The sequence below is a fragment of the Mchenga conophoros genome, linkage group LG17 (assembly GCF_057382185.1).
Source record: "Mchenga conophoros isolate Kocher_MC1m ecotype Shallow Benthic linkage group LG17, M_conophoros_male_GT1.1, whole genome shotgun sequence".
Taxonomy (NCBI): Eukaryota; Metazoa; Chordata; class Actinopteri; order Cichliformes; family Cichlidae; genus Mchenga; species Mchenga conophoros.
This window is the reverse complement of record NC_140542.1, coordinates 16674099-16695373: the sequence shown is the minus strand read 5'-3', so window position 1 is coordinate 16695373 and position 21275 is coordinate 16674099. Positions and strand designations below refer to the sequence as shown.

General features: G+C 40.6%; 1 protein-coding gene across 1 annotated transcript in view; it reads right to left on the bottom strand.

Moving 5' to 3' along the window:
- Positions 1 to 21275, bottom strand: part of arhgap39 (Rho GTPase activating protein 39) — a 57998-nt gene that overhangs the window by 15585 nt on the left and 21138 nt on the right. Inside the window, exons 2-6 of the mRNA XM_085251503.1 lie at positions 19953 to 20366; positions 17343 to 18630; positions 9371 to 9535; positions 6332 to 6517; positions 4526 to 4739 (exon numbers count right to left, since the gene is read on the bottom strand). Coding sequence (XP_085107629.1) covers positions 4526 to 4739; positions 6332 to 6517; positions 9371 to 9535; positions 17343 to 18630; positions 19953 to 20366 — 2267 coding nt within the window. The remainder of the gene's footprint in view (positions 1 to 4525; positions 4740 to 6331; positions 6518 to 9370; positions 9536 to 17342; positions 18631 to 19952; positions 20367 to 21275) is intronic.

Sequence of the window (21275 nt, the reverse complement as noted above, 5' to 3'; positions counted from 1 at the left end):
GTCTGGAAAAGGTTATAAAGCCATTTCTAAAGCTGTGATGCTCCAGTGAGCCACGGTGACAGCCATTATACACCAGTGGAGAAAACCTGGAACCATGCCTGTAAATAAGGAAAACATTCCACATCAGAAGGATATTTGGCTTCATTTAAGACACATTCCCCTTCTAGAAATCGAGTCAGAGATTGAGTCACTGTTAGGGGTAAATGTACCAAAGGCACTGGAACCACTGAGTTTAAAAAAAGAGTAAAACATATTAACAAATTGAAAGTACATAATGTTTGTCTGTGAGATGGTTATGAATATTTTTCCAAAGGTATCCAGAGTCGCATGTAGTGAAAATGTAAAGCTATTGCTTCACTCGTCTACGTTCATCTGAAGAGGAAAAAATTTCCACGGGACTTTTAAACCAAAGGTATTCACAGTTTTACTTAACCAAGCCAACACGAATGCAATAAAATAACTTTCATTACCCATGAATTTACTTATTAAATAACTAATTACACAAAATAAGTTTGACAGTAAATATAAATACTGAAATATATGTACTATATTAACTTGGCTCCCACACCACCTCTGTGTAATTCATTATTGTACATTTAAACATTTTTAGGAAATGATCAGACAAAAGAGGAAGGTTAAGAAAGATCCTTTATTCCGACCATAGCACACGGACTTGGAGATAAAAGGATTCAAAGGGTTTGCATAGCAAGTGGCTGTAGACAAATTGGCACTTGATGATGGGACATTATGGTATATCCCTCACAATAGTGCTGAACTCATGCAGAGGCTAGATCTCACTAGCTCTTTGACAAAAGTTGCAACCAGAGCTTGGACAACATTATTGAAGCACTGTTGAATCATCTGGACGGAGAACAAAACAAAAGGCAGTCTACATCCAAAGAGGAACTTTAGAATATCCTTAAAGAATCGTGCAGAACAATTTATGAGGACTACTAATAGAGATTAGAAGAATGCTTGACCAAATGAGTTCATGTTGTGTTGCAGAATAAAAGTGGTTATACCAAATGATTCACTTTCATACTACATAGAATTTTACATATTCAGTTTTAGGCTTGTACACTGTATTTCCTTGGATATTTGGTAAACATTATGGAAACCATTTGTGGATATAGACATGTAAAAACACAATGACTACTTAATTCAACTCAATTTTATTTCTGTAACTCTAAATCAAAAACAGTTGGCCCAAGTTACTCTATACTGTTCATGGGACCCAGCTGGACGCATCCCAAAGAGACGACATGGGCCCAACATCCCGTAGGCCTGTCACTCACAGGGGGCATCATAGCGGCAGCCAAGAGTGGAGGCCTTGGCGGACCAATCCCCTCCTATTGAGGCTGGTAATCGAGACATGGAACGCCACCTCTCTGGTGGGGATGGACCCTGAGCTAGTGCATGAGGTTGAGAGATACCGGGTAGATGTAGTCAGGCTCACCTCATTGAATGTCTTGGAACAAGCCTCCTTGAGAAAGGCTTGACTCCCGAAGGCTCTGGATGTTGTAGGAATGTCATGTTTGACACTCCTCTGTAACATTGTGTGGAGATCTGGAGTGGTGTCTCAGGATTTTCAGACTGGGATGGTGAATGCCATCTTTAAGAAAGCGGATTGGAGGATGTGCTTCAACTAGGCCAGGGTATTGGAAAGGACAATATGTCTGTTAGAACAACCCCAGATCCAGGACAACAATGCAGTTTCCATCCTAGTAGTGGAACCATGGGCCAGCTCTTTATCCTCTCAAGGATGTTTCAGCGTGAATATATGTGGAAGTTTGTCCAACCAATCTACGTGTGCTTTGTATGCTTGTGGAGGGCGCTGTAGGAGTATGGGGTGTCTGGCCTGTTCTTATGAGCCATTCCATGTCCATGTACAACCGCAGCGAAAGCTTGATCCCTTATTGCCAGCAATCTGTTAGACTAATTTACAGTGGGAGACTGCTCTTTGTCACTTTTGTTCACAACATTTATGGACAGTATTTCTAGGTATAACCAAGTAGCGGCCACAGAATCTCATCTCTGCTTTTTGTAGATGACGTGGATGACTCCTTTTTAATGTATATGTCAAAGTCAGCAGAAAGGTATTAAATCACCACTTGGTACTTGTTTTAGTCAAATATCTTCACCAAAAATAAAATGATTCTATAGAATTTAATTATTTCTTTGGATTGTGAGTTATGTAGATGTCTGTTGGAACTGTCTGGTGATAGAATCTCCTCCAATAACAATAGAATAGAATAGAATAGAATAGTCATTTATTGTCATTGTACATGTACAAGAAATTGTGAGTGCTTCACACCAAGTGTGCTAGAATAAAATATAAAAGCAGGAATAAATAACACCTGAAGGTGGAGACAGATTCCACCTGTTCTCCATTTACAATGACAGGGGAGTGGACCTGTCACTGCCTCCTGAAGTCCATTATGAGTTCTTTTGTTTTAAGGACATTGAGCTTCAGGTTGTTTTCTGAGCACCAGTGGGACAAATTCTCTCGCTCCACCCTGTACGCTGTCTCAACTCCAGTTGGTTAGGAAATCCTGTGATCCAGGAGCAGGTGGCAGGGGGGATGTTGAGGTGGTCCAGTTTGTTGGTAAGGATGTCTGGGATGATGGTGTTGAATGCCGAGCTGTAGTCCATGAAGAGCATCCTCACTTAATTCTTCCTGTCATCCTCCGTAGACTGATTTGGTCTGTAAACAAACTGGTAGAGATCGAGATAGGGCAGTAGGCAGCATGTGCTGAGAGACTATCCGCCTCAAACACTGGTGAGGGCTTGAATGCCTCTTCACACCTGGCGGGAGTTGTTGTCAGTGAGGAAGCCCTCTATACTCCTCCTGCAGGCCTTCTTTGGCCCGTTTGATGCTCCTCCTCCTCAGGTTGTCCCTGGCAGTGATGTACAGAGAACGGTCCCTCAGCATGAAGGCTGAGTTACGAGATCAGAGCATGTACTTCACTCATGATCCAAGATTAGGTTAGGAAAAACCTAGGTGGTTCAGTGACCTGGGTGCTTGGAGAGGTTTGTTTCCTAAGGGAGGTGGAGACAGGGAAGAGAGATGGTCAGATTGTCCTAGGTGGAGGAGGGGTGTCGGATTTTAGGCCCACTTGATGTTATTCTACACATGGTCCACTGTCCTGTCCCCTCTGCTCATGTACACTTAACATGTTGGTGGAATTTGGGGAGTACTGATTTTAAATATGTCTTATTAACGTCCCCTGCAACAACATTGCCTTTTTTAATGTTTTTCCATCTGCCCCATAAACCAGCTCCCTTTTGTTAAATTCAGTTCTGCCTGCGCTGTCTGCATCTGGTCCTCCCTTAAAACACACGCCAGTGATCGTGACACCATTAGCTTGCGAGGTAGATAGAAGCGTCTGCACTGACTGGACATGGCCTCTAAGTACGGTTAGGAGTGACTGTCTATAATTCTACTGTTGGCATCAGTTATGAAGTACATAAGGACAGAACGCTCCGCCCCTTCCTTTACCAGATTCACTCCAGTCCTGGGGGTGTAGATTCCGGCCCGGTAACTCCACTGAGGCACTGGATTCAGTTACAATCAGCGGACAACACTCCTGGTCAAAGCAGTTGTATTAAATCTCTGATTATAGCTCCTCATTGTGTTTTTGAGAGATGCATTGGTTGTTTTTGCAGCTGGATGCGACAGCCAGCTCTGCATCCCCACTTTTATTTTATCTTCTCGCTTGCTGTTCCTGACAACAACCCACGAAACACCCGATGGTCTTGCAATCTCAGGTGGGAGACTTTCATTCCAATCTAAAGTCCAGACTGAGGTTGAAGCCAATGCCAGTTCTTAACAAGTGGAAGTGATCAGTGCTTTGCAGGACAACGCAACGAAAAGGCATAAGAGTATGAGTAAAAGCAATTGATTTGTGTAGCGAAATAACTATCCCTCTTTGTCTAGAATTAAAATGAGCAGAGAAGATGTGGTTAAAGGTTTTTTTTTTTATATCTGAGAGTCAGTTTACAATAAATGTAAACAATGTAAGCTTTAAGTTTATTTATGTGGCAGATGCTTTGAGTCTCTGCCTGTGTTCCAACACCACAGATATTCTAAGTTACAAAACTTGGCAATGTCATTATGAGAGATTGCAAATTTATAAAGTAGAGTAGAAAAAAAATGTTTGTGCATGTGTGAATATATGTGTTTGTGTCTTGTGCCTGTATGTTGAGGGGATATAAATGAAAAATGTACGGAATAAGAGAAGTTTGTAAAAATCAAAAAGACAAGGAAAGACGAATGCTGTGTCAATTTCTTTTCAATGAAAAATTCCTGTGTTACTTTTACAAAATGCTTTGTCAATATCCATTTGCACCATGAAGTGCTGTCCCGTCAATCTTTAAGCATTTGGCTAAATACGAGTAAAGAGTGTAATTTATCCAAGTCTTTCCATCAAAAGCCACCTCAGTAAAATACCATCCAAGTGACTTGGTTCCAGACAGATCATGTGTCACTGGTACTAAATAGCAGAGATGTGTGTTGGACCCTCACCTTTGGTGTCATTCAGAGGGTCCATGTGTCGATAAATATAGCCCTCCAGGTAAGTGTGGAAACGGGGTGTTGGGGGAAAGAAAGCTAGACAGATGGCCATCAATTCCCAGCCTCGCTCTAGGCTGTCGTAGCGGAAGTTCTCTGTAGTTTGACGACACAGCTGGATGTAGAGCTCATCACGCAAACCCTGATTACTCCACCCACGCACCACAACCTGACAGACAGGCAGAGGACCATGTAACATTAAAAAAATTTGAGGTCATTTGAACTTTTCTGTCCAACTGATTTACCTCAATTCTGCAAAAATTGGAATGGTGCGTAAAATGTATATGAAAACACAATGCAATGATTTGCAGCTGTCATAAATATTTTATGCACAATAGAACAAAGACATATCAAGTATCGGAAATCAGAAGATGCACCATTGTAAGAAAAAATAAGGTCATTTTGTATTAGGTGGCAGCAACATGTCTCAAAAAAGTTGGTACAGAGCCATGTTTAAAACTTTGTTGCGCCAGATGTTTTCAGTTAGTGAAACAAATCCAGTATGCAGTTTATCATTGTCTTGCTGAAATATACAAGGCTTTTCTTGGCAAATATGTTGTCTGGATGTGAGTGTTCCATAGGCAGGGTGCAGGATTTTGAACTGAATGTTAATAACAGGCCAGATGGTCTCTCTCCTATTTAATGCAGAGGATGCGGTATCTTTGTTTTTAAGAATTTCAAAGGTTGATTCGTCTGACCACAGAACAGTCTTCTACTTAGCCCAGTCCATTTTAAAAGGACCCTTAGCCCAGAGAACATCGCATCACATCTTTGCATAATAAACCTTTAACCTGCATTTGTGAATATCACAGGAATGTTCACAGACAAAGATTTCTCAAAGTGTTTCCGAGCCTGCAGTCATTTCCATGAGAGAATAATGACTGTTTTCAATATAGTGCCACCACAGGGCCTAAATAACACAGGGACCCAATACTGGTTTTTCGACTTCATATTTTCTGAATCTTTTGATGATATTTTGTTCTGTAGATAACGAAATATTCAAGTTTTTTTTAACTCAATTTTACATTAAGGAACATTATTGTGCCTCTTTTTATAGTCTTTATAAACCAAGTCGTGTTACTGACCTGTTGACAATTAACCAAATTAGCTAATATTTTAATGAAATAGTAAAATGTCTCACTTTAAACATTTGCTAAAATACTGTGCAAAAGTCACGATCCACCCCTCATTTCTTTTTATGTTGGTAGGAAAATGGGAAATGGAACAGTGCTCTATTGAACTCTATAAAACATATAATACAGTATAAGGTAAAGGGTACGAACAGAGTTTCTAAACTTGAAATGAGCTTGAAAGTCAATATTTGGCATGACCGCCTTTATTGTTCAGTACAGCCTGAACTGTCTTGAGGAAGCTTTCTTGTAATTTCTTTAAGCAGTCTTCAAGACAAGTTCTCGGTTTTCGTGTAAAACTTCCCACAGCTATTCTTTCTTTGGCTGACTTGTTCTATTCTATGATTCTGATGATGATTAGAAATAAAAATGATCCTTTATTCCATTAAAAGTCTGAATGTTTCAGGTCACTGGATATTTTTTTCATATTATCCTTCTTTAGTGTAAATAGGGTTGTTGGCCTTCCAGTTCTTCTTGTGGCCTATATTTGGCCAGTTTACTCATTTTTTAAACAGCACAGTGGCTGTGTACACACTGTACCAAACTTCTGGACTCAGTGTCAGTTTTCTAGTGAAGGTGCTGAAATAAAATTATTTATAAGGACATAATGAGAAAGTTAGGAAAAACTCACCTCCAGAGCCACAGAAAGGGGGTCGGCCTTGGAGCGACGGTCTCCCATGTAGGTCTGGATGAGTTTAAAGATCTCGACTGCCTCCTTTTTCACGCTGCGGTCTGAAGTCACAATCATGGGCTTCTTGATAGGCTCACTGCTCCAGGCCAACATGTTGGCAATAGAGACCTTTCTTCTAAAAAGACCCTGAGGAAAGAAATCAGGGATTGAGAGAAATATAAAGTTGTTTAAGTGACACAGAAACAGATGCTAAGAGAGTAACTGACATTTAATTAACCTTGTCTCAGCAGAGAATTATGGCTGCCATTCCCTGAGCATCTTCCTGAAGTCTCTTCTTGTTAAAAGGATTTCTTCTGCACTACTGTCACCAAATACTTGTTAATGGGGATCATCTTAAATTCATTAAGGTCTTTTTTTTACAGTATATAGCCATTGAAGAACCCGTTGCTATGAACTGACATTGTATAAATTAAATTTTTATTTAATTTAATTATAGTTGTACATTTTCCCTTTTTTGTTGAAAATATTACATATTCATAGCCCTAAAAGGCTTTGAGATATTTTTTAAGTTAAGTGAAAGGTAAAGATTATCAGTTTGGATATGATATGAGGTCATCACTCTTTCACTAAATTTTAGCAACAGTTGCACCAAGTGTATAAACTACTGACAGTGCAAAGCTGAATATGCCTCTACTGAATATAGCAAGAAAGGTTGACCTTGGAGAAATTAGCATGTACTTTACATGACTACAGGCGTTTCATCAAGATATTGCTACCATTCACAAACACATTAAATCCATCTGGGTTAGACCTTCTAATTAACAACCTGGAAGCAAGCTTTAACCATCGGGGGAACAGATGGTTAAAACAGAAACAGATTGAAATCAAAATGACCGTTTCTGGAGAAACTGCAGGGGGATTGTTGTTACTGTCTGTTTCATTGTCCACTGTAGCAACTTACAGATTGCATTCATTATTAGGTATAAGAATTTAGCAAAAGCGGGGCTCAGGAAGGAACCGGCAGAAACACCAGAGGGTCCCAGCCCCTGGTAGTCTTGAGTTGTCACTCAAGACTGTAAGACCAGACTGACCAACCAGTGGACCGCCCAAAAACATATAACTCAGTGGCTTACACATGGATGCTGGAATGCCTTCGACATCAACATGACCTCAAGAGCCTTCATCAGGAATTCGATGGGGATGTGGCAAAAAACACTTGAGGTCAAATTCAACCCAAATACACAAGTCACCATCAAATGCAGGATATACTGAGGATCTGCCCTGTACCCACTGCTGTTCTGCATAGGCCTGAACCCCTTCAGTGAGACGATTAAACAAGACTGGCTTCTAATACCAACAACATCAAGCTAAATGCCAGGAGTTATTGAGACATCGATTCACTGACCCACACCACTGGGATCTGCAGCAGTGACATTGGAATGTCATTCAGACTGGAGAAGTGCAGTTTGCGTTCTTTCTTCCTGATGTTGCTGTTATTCAGTATCGCTACATCTATCACTACGGTCGTCTTCTTCTGCTTGTTAATCCACCACTATGTCTGGCTGGTGAGCCACCACCATTTTGTCTGTATCTGGAAGTCCCACAGGATCTTAGCTCGGTCATTCTCCACCACCTCCAATTTTGACCTCGGGACTTCCAGGCCATACTCGGCACAGATGTTTCAGTACACTATGCCGGCCACTTGGTCATGGCGTTCCATGTATGCCCTGCTAGCATCTTGCATCCTGCTGTTAAGTGCTGGATTGTCTCAGGGGCATCTTTACACAGCCTGCACTTGTGTGATAGCCTCTATGGATCTTGTGCTCAGAGCTTGTTCCTGTGCTGCCACGATTAGTGCCTCTGTGCTGTCTTTCAGTCCAGCTTTTTGCAACCACTGGTAGGATTTCTGGATGTCAGCTACTTCCTCTATCTGCTGGTGGTACATACCATGCAGGGGTCTATCTTTTCATGTTGGTTCCTCCTCTTCTTTCTTGGGTTTCTGCTGCCTGGGCATAGGCGTTCTTACCTACAGATAGGATCTTGTTCTTACTGTTCAGCTGACTTCTTAGAACTTGCCTGATCCTCTGCAGGAGATTGCTCCGTTCCGTAGTAATAAAACCAGTGAACAAGTCCGTAGCCAGTCTTGTCAATGATCTCACTGAGAGGGCTCAGGCTTATACAGAATAGGAGTGGGGACAGTGCATTTCCTTGGTAGATCCAGCATTTGATGGCAACTCGTGCTATGGGCTTGAAGATGGCTTCTAGTGTTGTATGTCACAAGTTCCTGATGAAGGCTCTGAGGGTCAGCCTAGCCTTGCAGTCTCAGGCCACTGCTCTGTTTACCAGTACTCCTTCACTCCTTTGGTATTCCTCCCAATTCCTTTCTGTGCCTTGCTCGGGTATCAAAAAATCCATAGGTTGCACATCCTCTTCAAGTAACCCCTTCTGCTGGGGTTACTTGTGTAGTAGCATTCCAACAATGTCTTGTGTTTATCTCTTGCCCACTTGTGCCTTCATGTTCCAGCAGCACACTTCTCATTAGTGTGTCCTGGTTCGTCAACACCTGACCTAACCTTTTGAATCCAGGCAAGTCCGAGTCGGTATGTCTTCGTTTGTATGTGAAGTATGATTTATTAGCATAGGGGGTGTAGCCTAGGGACCCTTTCTGAATACAGACACCCCCAACCTGAAGATCCAAAGGTGTGTCTACGCTTTGGGTAGATAATTACTGTCTATTTATTATAATAAAACCTTTTTACTGTCAGTATGTGACACCATCAACAGAATCATTTAAATCAACAGTGTTATTAATGCAATGCTGTTATTACAGTCTTACTATAATGTTAATTGACTGTTAATTTATTTGTTTCACATGCATAGAAATTAATTAATTAAAAAGCATGAAACTTCCTTTAGAGATCTTGAAAACAGACCATTAGAATAAAGTATAGGATACATAAAGCGTTTTTATACAGTAGAGATATCAGGTTCAGAATCACTAAAAGGAAACAGGCTTGTGTTTTATATTTTTGTGAATACCTGTGTGTGTTTATTGAAGTGCTTGGATGCCCAGTTCTCAATGTCGGTCTCCGAGGACGGCTTCCTCAGGGTGAACTCTGGGAAAATGCCACAGCTGGCGCTAGGCATCATATTCCTTGCATTTCGACTGGCTTCAAATTGGGCACAAGCTCCGAGGTCCTCTGACTTAAAGTTGGACAAACAGAGAGGGAGTGAGGAAACAGACAATTAATCTTGTGCCGCAAAACATTTATAAAGTTTCTTTAGCACTTACTAACACTCAGGTAGCAAATTCAAGACTGACATTTTAATTTGTCAATATTGGCAAGGTTATTTCAGAGCAACAAAGTCCAGTCATTCTTTAGAAATAACAGCTTTGAACAAAAGAAAGATATTCAAAGGCATCATAGGTGTAAGAACCACTATGATTATGTTTGTTTGTATATCAATTAAAAAAAATTATATGGGTGTGGCATTAGAATTAAAGCAGGAAATTGATAAGGTTATCCAACTAAAACTAATCGCTGAATCTAATATTATGTTCTCTGAAATGTAAAAACATTGAAATAAACTTTTCTTCAAAAAAAATGCAAAGAATTAAATAAAATATACAGTACTGTATCAAAGTTCAGTATTGAATATTACATATTTTAAGTTATATACAAAGTGCCTCTGAATGGCGTTTGAAGCCAATTCTAAATTCCAAAGTAATTAAGCAACAAACAATTAAACGACAGTGTTTTCAGTTTCTACTATAAACACGTCAGTTTTTTCTTACACATTTGTAAACTGTACTTTCAACAATTAAAAAGCATGTTTTAAGGAGAAATATTCATGATCAACTGCCTTTTGAAGGAACAGGAGTCAGATGTAGTTTATAGTGCTTTACTATCTTAGTCCTGCAATAGTATAAATTAAACTGGAGAACACTAAGAATTTTATCAATAAAGATACAGTAAATAAAGACCTACTTTAAATAAAGATACGCTACAAATGATCTAAATACAGATAGTTTAAAAAAAATACAGTAACTGTAAAATATAGACAATATAGCAAATTGGTTATTGTAAATTCTAAAATAACGTCCTGCTGCCAGGAATTTGCTGTTGAATTTACAGCAAAGCTAATTTAAATTCACAGTGGTTGCTATAATTACCAATTAAATTTACAGTAAATTTACTGTTAATAAAATTTACTGTAGCTTTACTGTAAATAAAAATTATAGCAAACTGCAGTAAAATCCAGTTACAGCAATTTTATTGTAAATCAAATTACGAGGATGTAAAAAGTGTTTACAGTAAAGTTAATTGCACTTTTTACAGGAAATGATCACGCAGCTCCAGCTGCCATTAAATTTCTTTAAAATGTATGTGTGTCTGTCCTTATCCACTTAAGTCGGACAGAGGGGCGAGAGGGATTTTCACCTACCTGAGGCGCGCTCCTGTGCAATCCTTCAAGATCTTGGTTGTTTCTCAATATACATACTTGTGTATACCTGTATTCTTGTGGACTTGGGCTGCAACTGATGACATTTCACAAGTACTACTCCAATTCAATTCAAGTCATGCAGGCTTAAAACATCCAGATGTTCTCACTTTGCCCATTCTGCTGAGCATGCACTGGGGGTGACCTTTGTGTGCTTGGTGCAGCCAAGTTTTTCAGAATGCATTTCATCCAAAATCAAAAGCGGCAATGACAGATGACGGCTGAAACTGTAAGGTTTGAAATATTATGGTATTAACAAGACAGTTCTAACATCTGACATGTTTGTTTCTGTTCAATATGCAGACTGAACTGTGCATGTCTAATGTTTTTATTAAGAGAGATGAAGTTTGTGTTTCAGTGATGTAATGACTGTGCCCGGAGGCATCCTTGTCAGATCCCCGACCCACCTCATTCAGCTCCTTTCAATGTGAAGGAGTAGTGGCTCTACTCTGAGCCCCTCCCGGATGACCAAACTCCTCACCCTATTTCTTAAGGGAGAGGTCAGACACCCTTTGGAGAAAGCTTATTTCTGCTGCTTGTTTCTGCAATTTTATTCTTTTGGAGAGCCCACGGAAAAAGACTTTTGGACTGCCTCAAAGAAATTCTGGCATACTGTCAGGCGACTCAGGACGGGAAAACAGTGCTCTACCTACACTGTGTATAGTGCGGGTGACTTGCTGCTGACTTCGACTAAGGATATTGTCAAGCGTAGAAGGAATAATTCGAAGTTAACATTCGGTTTCAAGAAAAAAGTCAAAATATGGACGTTATGTGTAGGCTGCTCTAGAAAATGCCTTATGTAGATGAGTTAGTGGAAGAAATTGATCAGCCATCTTACTGTCTTGTGATAAAACATACATCCTTTTCATTTAAAAAGTGTAACCATCGGTATCCCTGCATCTGTCCACTGCCAGCAACTTCATTTTATACAAATCAGGCCAACTCTTACATTTTTGTGCTTTTTGCTTCTGACCTGACGCAGCTTTCTGCACCATCCTTTCAACATCCTTATACTTATCACCACACTGTGTTTGCTAAAAAAGGAAATAATTTCCTTTCTTGCAACGAAAAGTACGATTTTACTAACTTATCTACACAAGGCATTTTAAAGGGGGTATATGGTTGTTCCAAGAAAGACTGCCTTGAAACAATGGTAACCTCCACATTTAAACTTTTTTCTTAAAATAGTATTTTAACTTTACTCTCAAAATGATCAATACATTTTTTTTCTTAATATGGCCCTAATACTCATTTGTCAGCTTAGACACTATGAAGCAGATCAGTAAATCTCTGAATGTTAGAAGACCACGGCCATGAACACGAAAGGCAAGCAGATGTTCTGTACATCTAAAAAAAAGGATTTATATAGTAGTAATCAGCATCTCTAGATAATGTAGTTTATATGGCGCGTGTATGCATGTAATGAATAAATCAGTCCAGTTTTTACTGCATCTTTTTTAATCAATTTTACATCAATGATCCTGTTATAGCCAAACATTTTGTCAAAATGCTTAAAAACACAAATAATCTACTTTAATTCTAAGGAAATTGAGTAATTTCTGTTGTAAATATTAATCAATGAAATTGGGAGGGAATGACAGTAAAAACACACTTGAGCTGAGATGTGATTTTATCAACTGCACTGCCTCCATTTGTAGAATGATTGTGCTGGATTCTCTGTTCTCAGGAAGTCCACACAAGCAAGAACAAGTACTAACTTGTGTTCTTGGGTATTGAGAAACAGCTCCTGACTTTCTGTAGATTTTTCACCTGGAAAACGTAAAGGTCAAATCACATCTTTAACAAACTCCAACATGAGGGGAAAAAGCTGCTCCTATCAGCAGCCATTTGTTTTACAAAGTAAAGGTTGTGATGCTGATCGTAGGAACAGACAGTGCTGTTTTGGACACTAGAAAGAAGTTTACTTTTATTCCACCTGAGCTCAGTAACGCCTCTACCTCTTGCCACAATTGCACTGTGTAATTAACCCGCTCACTTCCACACATAACAAAGTCTGCAAAAAGGCTTCTAGACTCACCTTTTATCAAGGTGTCATGCATCTTTTGTATAAGAAGGGCTGCCTGATGACTCCCTGGTTGATAATTATACACATCTGGCCAATATGAATACAATCTATAAAATTCCAATCATATGATTTGCTATAAAATTCTAATCATATGATTTGCTGCTTACTCGTAAAGATTGAGGAAGACCTTCATTCTACACCTGGTCACTAAGCTAATGGCAATTACCTAAATGTTCATGTGCTTTTGATTTAATGACCTCGACTCACCTCTGCACGAGATTTCTGGATGAATTGTAGAGTTTTCGTGTGGAGAAACCCTCTGTACTAACACATGACCCTACGCTGTGTCCCTGCATCATTCTATGTTTGGCACTGATCACCACCTGCACTCATGTATATATCTTTCAACGTAGCACTCTTAATTCTTATTCTCATGTATATATCTCATGTATATCTCATGCACATATCTTTCCACGTAGCACTTTTAATTCTTATCCCTACTTTTATTTTTTTCCATGTCTATTTAAGTGCTATTTATGACAGCATGTTTGCACTGAAGCACCGCAGCAATTTCCTAATGTTGTAAACCTGCTCAACATTTGGCAATAAACCCCATTCTGATTCTGATTCTGTAGACCTTTCTGAACTGGAGTCCAGGAATCACTATCTAGATTTTATTTATTTATTTTTGTCACAACTTGTTTTTGCCTCATTTTTAAACAAGCAAAATAACTTTATTTTTCCTCAGTTAATCAGTAATATTTCCAAAGCAATTGACAGGACACAAGAGGTGGAAAAGAGAGGGGGCCAGGGTAGAGTTGCTGGAGACAAGTGTCAGGAGTTATTTGTGGCAAAAGGATAGCAGCAAGAGTGAAGGTTGAAAGGTTTACAAGATAGTACCTGAGGCTTGTGTCTATTTGTGGACATTAGGTTTGAGATAAACAGTCTTTGCAGTCTGTACAGCCTCTTGGTAAACAGAGAGACAGTCCCTAAGTATGTAAGGAAACATACAGCTCATCCTTCTTCCATCTTCTCTCAGCGCGTCTGCAATCATGTCTGAGCCTCTGCATATGTTCATTCAATCACTGCTCTGACAAAGGCTTAGAGCACATCCTTTCTGGAAGAATGTTAAGACCTGCAGCAGGGGACTGAAAATGAGGCACTAAAACCTCTTTTTTATATGAGAAACAGAAAAGTCATTGGGCCTGCCTGGTCACGAACTAGTGTTATCCTTACTGTGCTTTTATTATGGGCATTATACTTTAACAGGCTTCTCTTCTTAAGCTCAAGCTCATCATCAGCTGCCTGTAGTATCAGTCCAGTATTTTGCTAATACCTCAGTTTGGTGATAACACTGCTGATGTCCACCAAATAAAAGTAACATGATTAATAAAGAAATGTGACTAGCATGTGTCTCTATATGTTTTGCTGTTTTCCTGTCAGTGACCATGATTCATCACGACTGAACTAGGGTGTACTACAAAGCCAGCACACCCTAGCTGAAAGTCAGTTTTCCGTGTGGATCTTTTTACTTGTAACTTGTGCTGAGCCCTTAACCTGGTCGGGGGTGGTTTGTGTTTACTTTTAGTTTAAAAATCATCTGGAAGCGCCACATTTTCACCGATTCTTTTATTTTAAGCATGTAGTGTGCAGTGCATCATCATAATTTTTTTAATCATCTGGTAACATCTTTGACTGAAGTGGGGATCGTTTTGTGTTTTAGTAAGGAACAGCTTGGCTTCTTCCACAGAGATCTACAAAACACCAATTTTTATCCAAGTACACTGAAAGCTTGAAGCAGAAAGCTTGGCTTAGTGGAAAAACTTCATAACCACCATTGTGATACCCACTATTTCCAACTAGGGCTGCCACGATTAGTCGACTAGTCACGATTACGTCGACTATCAAAATCGTCGACGACTAATTTAATAGTCGACGCGTCGTTTGAAGCTTTGTAAGATCACAAAAGACGCAGGAATAATAGCAGGATTTAAGAGTGTAATAACGGACTGAAACAGAAGATGGCAGCACTGCATGTACAAGGATGCCAGCTGCCGTTAAACCCCGAAGAAGAAGAAGCGGTGTCCCAGAATTCATAGCGCAGCCCAGCTCAGTTTCCAACAATGGCGGCAGCTAGTTAGTTTTAATGTTACTCTTATTATTCTTTCTGGGTCACAAAATAAACGTTTAACATATTTTCAGGCGAGAATGTAGCTGTGTAAACCTCAAATATCAGCTCAGTTTATCAGGACACCACATATTTTCAAAAGCGCTCCGACGTTTTCGGAGACGTCTGTTACCCACTAGCTCGATAGTGGGGCAAGGCTCACTAGAGCCGTGAGAGCACTGGACTCCCGGCAAATCGTTTTCAAACCCACCGCCGTCTTTTGCTACTCAGGTTAAACATGATATATAAGTCACTTAGATAACTTTAAAATGTTATTGTTTGCCTTTTTTTTTAGTATTTTATTTGTTCCTGAGTAAATCGGTTTGGCTGAGATTAAAGTTATAGTTTTTACACAGCTGAATAAACTTCAAGCAGACAGCTGATCATCAGAAGTGTGAGATGCTCAAGAATATACTCCGGTGTCCTGTTATAGTTTAGATAGCAAGGAGCAGAGGGCTGAGTTTATTAAACTTCACCGAAACAATCTGCAAATTTCATTAAAATTTAATAAGCTATCATCTTGTCTTTTTTTTTTGTTAGCACAGACCTTAAACACTTAAAGCTGTAAGCTAATGATAGTTATATAAGAGCAGATGCTGCTGGTGCAATAAGCTATACGTTTTACGTCCAATGGATGATGATCTGATTAGTCGACTAATCGCAAAAATAATCGGTGACTAGTCGACTATCAAAATAATCGTTTGTGGCAGCCCTATTTCCAACTAAGGTTTTAGGTATTATAGAGTCAGCTAATGCAAAGCAAGCCAGACTGTGTTGAATTTCATTCAATGTATACCCCTCAGAACGGCACTATTATCTCATCGTTGCAGCTCTCCATTTAAGAACCACCACTGAGTCAAAGGTTATTGTTGGTTTTTACAGTAATAGATAATCTGTTAGTATATAAAGGTTTTTTTTTTAAACAGTTCACATTTCAGGTGTCAGCAGAGGTGTACAAAAAGCGTAAGAGCGGAACTTCAGAACTTGTAGTCTGTCAGAGAGGAGAAAGATCACCTTTATTTCAGCTCTGAGGTACTGCAATTAAGTGGCATTTATACCAGGGTAACCAGAGGGGATAATACGTATTTGAAATATATAATTTAGCCTCATTTCTGCTGTCCAATACAAAGAAATGTAAACTTTAACAAATGATTCCAAATTGCAAAACTCTCAGTTGTGTCTCTAATAAAACCTCTGTAACTTTGCTCTGCTTCACTTCAGCAGCATCAGGTAATGTTCATATGCTGATTCATAGTTTTCTTCCATTTCTGATCTACTGCAGAATATTTTTAAGGCGGTTGTCTGCTATAAAAAGCTAGACCAGCAAAATCTCCTTCATGTTTTTCTGCATTTTATCCTCAGTTACTTCGACACAAATTCATCTGCTGTGATGCTTACTGATGAAGTCTTACAAGTGTCAGCTTTGTTTTTATATATGGATATGTACTGATAAATGATCAGAATTATAATATTTCGAAACCGAATCGAATCAAATCAGGACCTTGTGAATTGGAATCAAATCAGAGAAATCAAAATCGATGCCCAGCAATATTTATTTGTGTCACAGAAAGTTATATTTTAAATGTCACTTAAAGTTTTGTGGCCACTCTCATCTGCCATTGTTGCTTTTGAGTTTCAAACAAAATACATTCTGGAATAATTGGCTGTACCAAGCACATGCAAGTCCACACCGATGCATCCTTCATAAAATGGGCGGAGAAAGATGTCCGTGCATTTTGAGCATAGTTGACTTGATACATACGCTGAACTTTAACAGTACTTAAGCTGCGACTGACAACATTTTACAGTTACACAAAAATACACACAAGGACTCGTTTTGAGAAAGAGACAGTGTTAGCTACTGCTAAGCTAGCTAATGCTTTAAACTATTGGCTACAAAATGATGTAGCATAGACCTATAGTATGCTATGTTGGGTGCCTTTTAAAATATCAGCATGTGGTTGTATTTACCTTAATTTAATGAGCCGTCAGTTCCAATAAATACACCACCAGATTGAATGAAATGAAAGTGCAAGGGGGGGCGTGTGTATGGGAGTTTGACACAATGACTTACAGACTCCAAAAATTAAGATGGGCAGCCCCCATAAGTGGGAAATTCTGTCTTTACTCTTGTACAAAGGAAGTGGCGCCACGTTATCCATCTCTTACACATTTATTCATACACACACACAATAAATCCCCCATTAAGTAAAGCTGTTATAGATTAGCAATGGTAACTGAACTACAAAAGCAATAATAATGGAATTATCCTATCCTTCTAAATATGGCTAGAAAATTCTAGCATGCAGCAGTACCTGTGAGGGATGAAGGTAAGGTTCAGGGGAGGCCAGGTTGGTCTGAACAGAGAGGCTTTTCTCCAGGAGGGCCTGAGGGAACCCCAGCCGCTCAAAGGTACTTCGTTTCCAGTGGTGGCCATCGCTCTGTGCTAGTGCCTCGTCCTCACTGAAAGCCCTCACCACTGGTCCCGGTAATGGCAGAGGCACTGCTCCGTCGCTCTCATAGCCATCTTTAGAGCTGCCAGCTTGGGAAGCACCACCTCCCTGCCCAGAATCCCAACTGCACCTCTGTTTCATCACCTGCTGAGCCTCCCAAGCAAGTCTGGCCTGAGCCAGCATGGCTTCAGATGCTGTCCCAGTAAGCTCCACCTCCCCATACCGAGTCAGTTCCTGTGGGAGGGATGGCTTGCGGCTTTTGCGTTTGCGGTTGCCAGAGGGAGAGAAAGCCCCAGGCCTGGCTGTAGAAGAAGAAGAGAGGGAATGTGTCTGGCTGGACGTCCAGGATATGGAGTCCTCATAAACTAACCTCTGGCTTCCCTCTCCACCCTCTCCACTGTAGTCCAGCAGGAGGCGGGGGTCTCTGATCAGAGATTGGCTGTGTTGCAGAGTGTAGGACCCCCCATATGAACTTCCATAGCCACCGGTTGTGCCGTAACGCAGAAGACGGTCTGCTGTCTTGAATCGAGGACTGGAAGAAGACTGCTCCACGTACACCAGCTGCTTAACATATTCCTTGCCCACAGGACTGTACTCCAAACTCTGAGTCTTTTCGGGACACTTCTGCCTGGTCAGAACCAGCTGGCCATAGGGTGACTGTCCCTGCTTGGGGGAGTGGTAAAGGGGGACTGAAGATTTTCGAGCAGGTGACTTGCCAGTGCTGTAGAAGGAAGAAGAATCAGAGAGGTGCATGTCAGTGGGAGGCTCTTCATAGATGGGTGGGGACTGAAAGTCTGTTGGCGGCTCCTCATATAGTGGGGGCTCATAGGTGTAGCGGGGTGAAGGAGGCTGGGAGTCAGCTGAAGTGAGTCGATGGGTGTTTGAGCCACCCAGCTCTGCCCGCTTAAGAAAAGGAGACTGACGGCGGTCGGCATAAAGAACTGGGGAGCTGTCAGGTTCTGAAGAAGGGTTTCCTCCAGAGGGACAGCGAGCTCGTGAGGTGGTGCCCCCTCCAGAAGGAGTGCTAGGGCTGGAGGGGTCACAGGGAGAGTAACCATTTCCCTGATGGGCCAAGAAGCTGGGCTCTCTGTCTGTCACCTTGATCAGCATTCGCTCTTTTGTACCAGTATTCCACCTGAAGGGAGAGGTCCTGGTAGAAGAGAGCAGAAAAAAAGAGAGGAGAGACATTTTGAAAAAGAAAAGAATAGATGCAGTTAGAGGATATTAAAGTTCATTTTGAACTTATCAATTCCTGTTCCAGTTACTCTGTTACAATTAATCTTGTAATTATTAGAAAATACCTCATAATCACATTTATCTGAAAGTGATTGTTATTATAAGGTAATAAAACCAAGATTAACTTGTTCCTAAATGATGGGAAGAGAAAAGCATGCAGAAAGAGAGCAAAAGCTCATGATATGAAGTAATATGCCTGCAACAGAACGGGATCACTACCATTTAATGATGATGTCACTGCTGATAGTAGTAGTAGAATATAATCTGAACTGCGCAGGACTAAACTCTGCTCAGATTTGACCAAATGCGGCAAACGTGATTGGACAGCAGTTTAAAATACCAGTGGGTAACGTCCCAAGGCATACTGCAAACGCAACCAAAGGGTTTCTGAAAGGAAGTTATATTTCTGTGAGCCAGTCACTCAATCACAACAGAGCATTCTTTTCAGTTACAGAAACAAAAGTAAAAGGCAGAAAGACCAAAAGACAAACAGCAACTGGATTCGAAAAATTCAGCAAGGTTTGAAAATAATTTTAAAATTAGAGTTTGAGTTCAGGGAACAGACTAGATCAGAGCGTGCATCAGCAGCATCTTTTCAGTATGTGGAAATGCTTAAACATCTACAAAAAAGACACTGGATGGATGGGAGCATATTTTGATCTAAAACCTTCAATACGTACAACCTACCAGTTATATAGGCACTGTCGCAGAATTTGGAACTGAGAAATGATAACAAGCTGGATGGTCTTTCTCCTCTAAAGCTTAGAGGATGTTGCACACATGCTTTTAAAAAATGATTTCATGAGAATGTTTTTATTTCTCTGGCCACAGAACAGTTTTCGTTTTTGTTTCAGTCATTTTGACATGGGTTTTTGCCCAGAGAAGATGGGTGTTTCTACATCATATTCACATATGGCTTCTTCTTTCCATGATAAAGCTTCAACGTGCAGATAAAAATGATATGGCATAACAGACTTGTAGATCTGAAGTAAAAAGGTAAAGTACCACTATTGTATGACTTACTGTCATGCCGTTAAAAAAATCTGTGTTGAAAGTGAGAAATACATGTGTTCTTGTCTCATATTCACATAACTAAGTGGGGTTTTTTTGGGTAGACTGGGGGAGGGGGGAGGGGGGGGGTGCATCATAGAGGTTGCACAGTGCCATTCTAAAGGCTGAACATTACCCTAAGCATTGTTCTAGTGTGCTGTATACCTGTAACTAACTCAGTCTTACCTATCTGCCTCCTCTCTGTTGCCTTGTTTTTCGGACAGCTCCTGGTCAAGGGAGGACGAGGTGCTTCCTTCTCGGCTGACTTCGCTGTTCCGTCCTGGGCTGTTGTCAGCAGATGCTCGCCGCCCGCCACCTGGAGGACGAGTGATGGTGGCATCTGTGTGCTGCTTCAGAGTCTGCAGCTTGGCCAAGGGTATGATGTCACATCCCTGAGGCCGATGCCACACTGTGCGTTGGGTGGAGGCGTTATAGTAGTAGAAGCGTGAAGTATTGGGGTCAAACAGCTCCCACCACTGGTTCTCACCGGTACGCTTGATGCAAACACCCTGTGGTGGGTCCCACACGCACTCACCCGTTAGCAGATTGGCATACATATGCTCCCGTGTCCGTGGCTCAATGATTTCCACCCACTCCAACCTGTAGGGGCAGATTGCAAAATGATAGAATTACAGTGGCTACATACTCCATCTGCCAGCCTAACTAGCTGGTCAACAGAGCCCATCCACACCTCCCTCCTAAAACCCTCAATGTCTAAGGTGCAGATAAACTTGAGAGGCAAATAGCCAAATTAGTTAACCTGCAGAAATGTCTTAAAGACATAAAAACTAGTTTATGCATTTATTACCTCTAGGCTGGTCTACTGCAATTCATTATTATCAGGATGTTTCCCCGAACTCCTTGAAAAGCTGATCCAAAATGATGCAGCAGAACGCTGACAGGGACTAGAAAGCGAGAACATATTTCCTTTTATTGGCTCCCTGGTTAAATCCAAAATTGAATTTAAAAACAAAGTACTGCACCACCCCATTAGAGCACGTCACTCTCAGACTGGGAGCTTACTTGTGTTTCCAAGGGTATTTAAAGTGGAATGGGGGTTAAGAGGCTTCAGCCTTGTGCAACCAGTTTGGATTTGGGCAGCAGACATACTTTCTACTTTTAGGATTAGAATTCAAACTTTCCATTTTGATAAAGCATATAGTTAGGGCAGGGTCAGGTGACCTGGAATCCTCAATTAGCTATGCTGCAGTAGATCTAGGCTTCTGGAGGAATCCCATTTTAATGAAATGCATTTAATCATTAGTTCATATTAATATCTGGCTCCTGTCCACAGCATGTCTTTTGTCCTATCTTCCTCCCTTTACTGCCAAACAGTGGTGGCAGATTGCCACCTCTCCCTGAGCCTGGTTCTGCTGGAGGGTTCTTCCTGTTAAAAGAGATTTTTTCCCACTCCCCTCTGTCGCCAAAGCACTTCTTACAGGGGCTCATCTAATTGGTTTTCTCTTTTTTCTCTGTATCATTGTAGGCTCTTTATTTTACAACATAAAA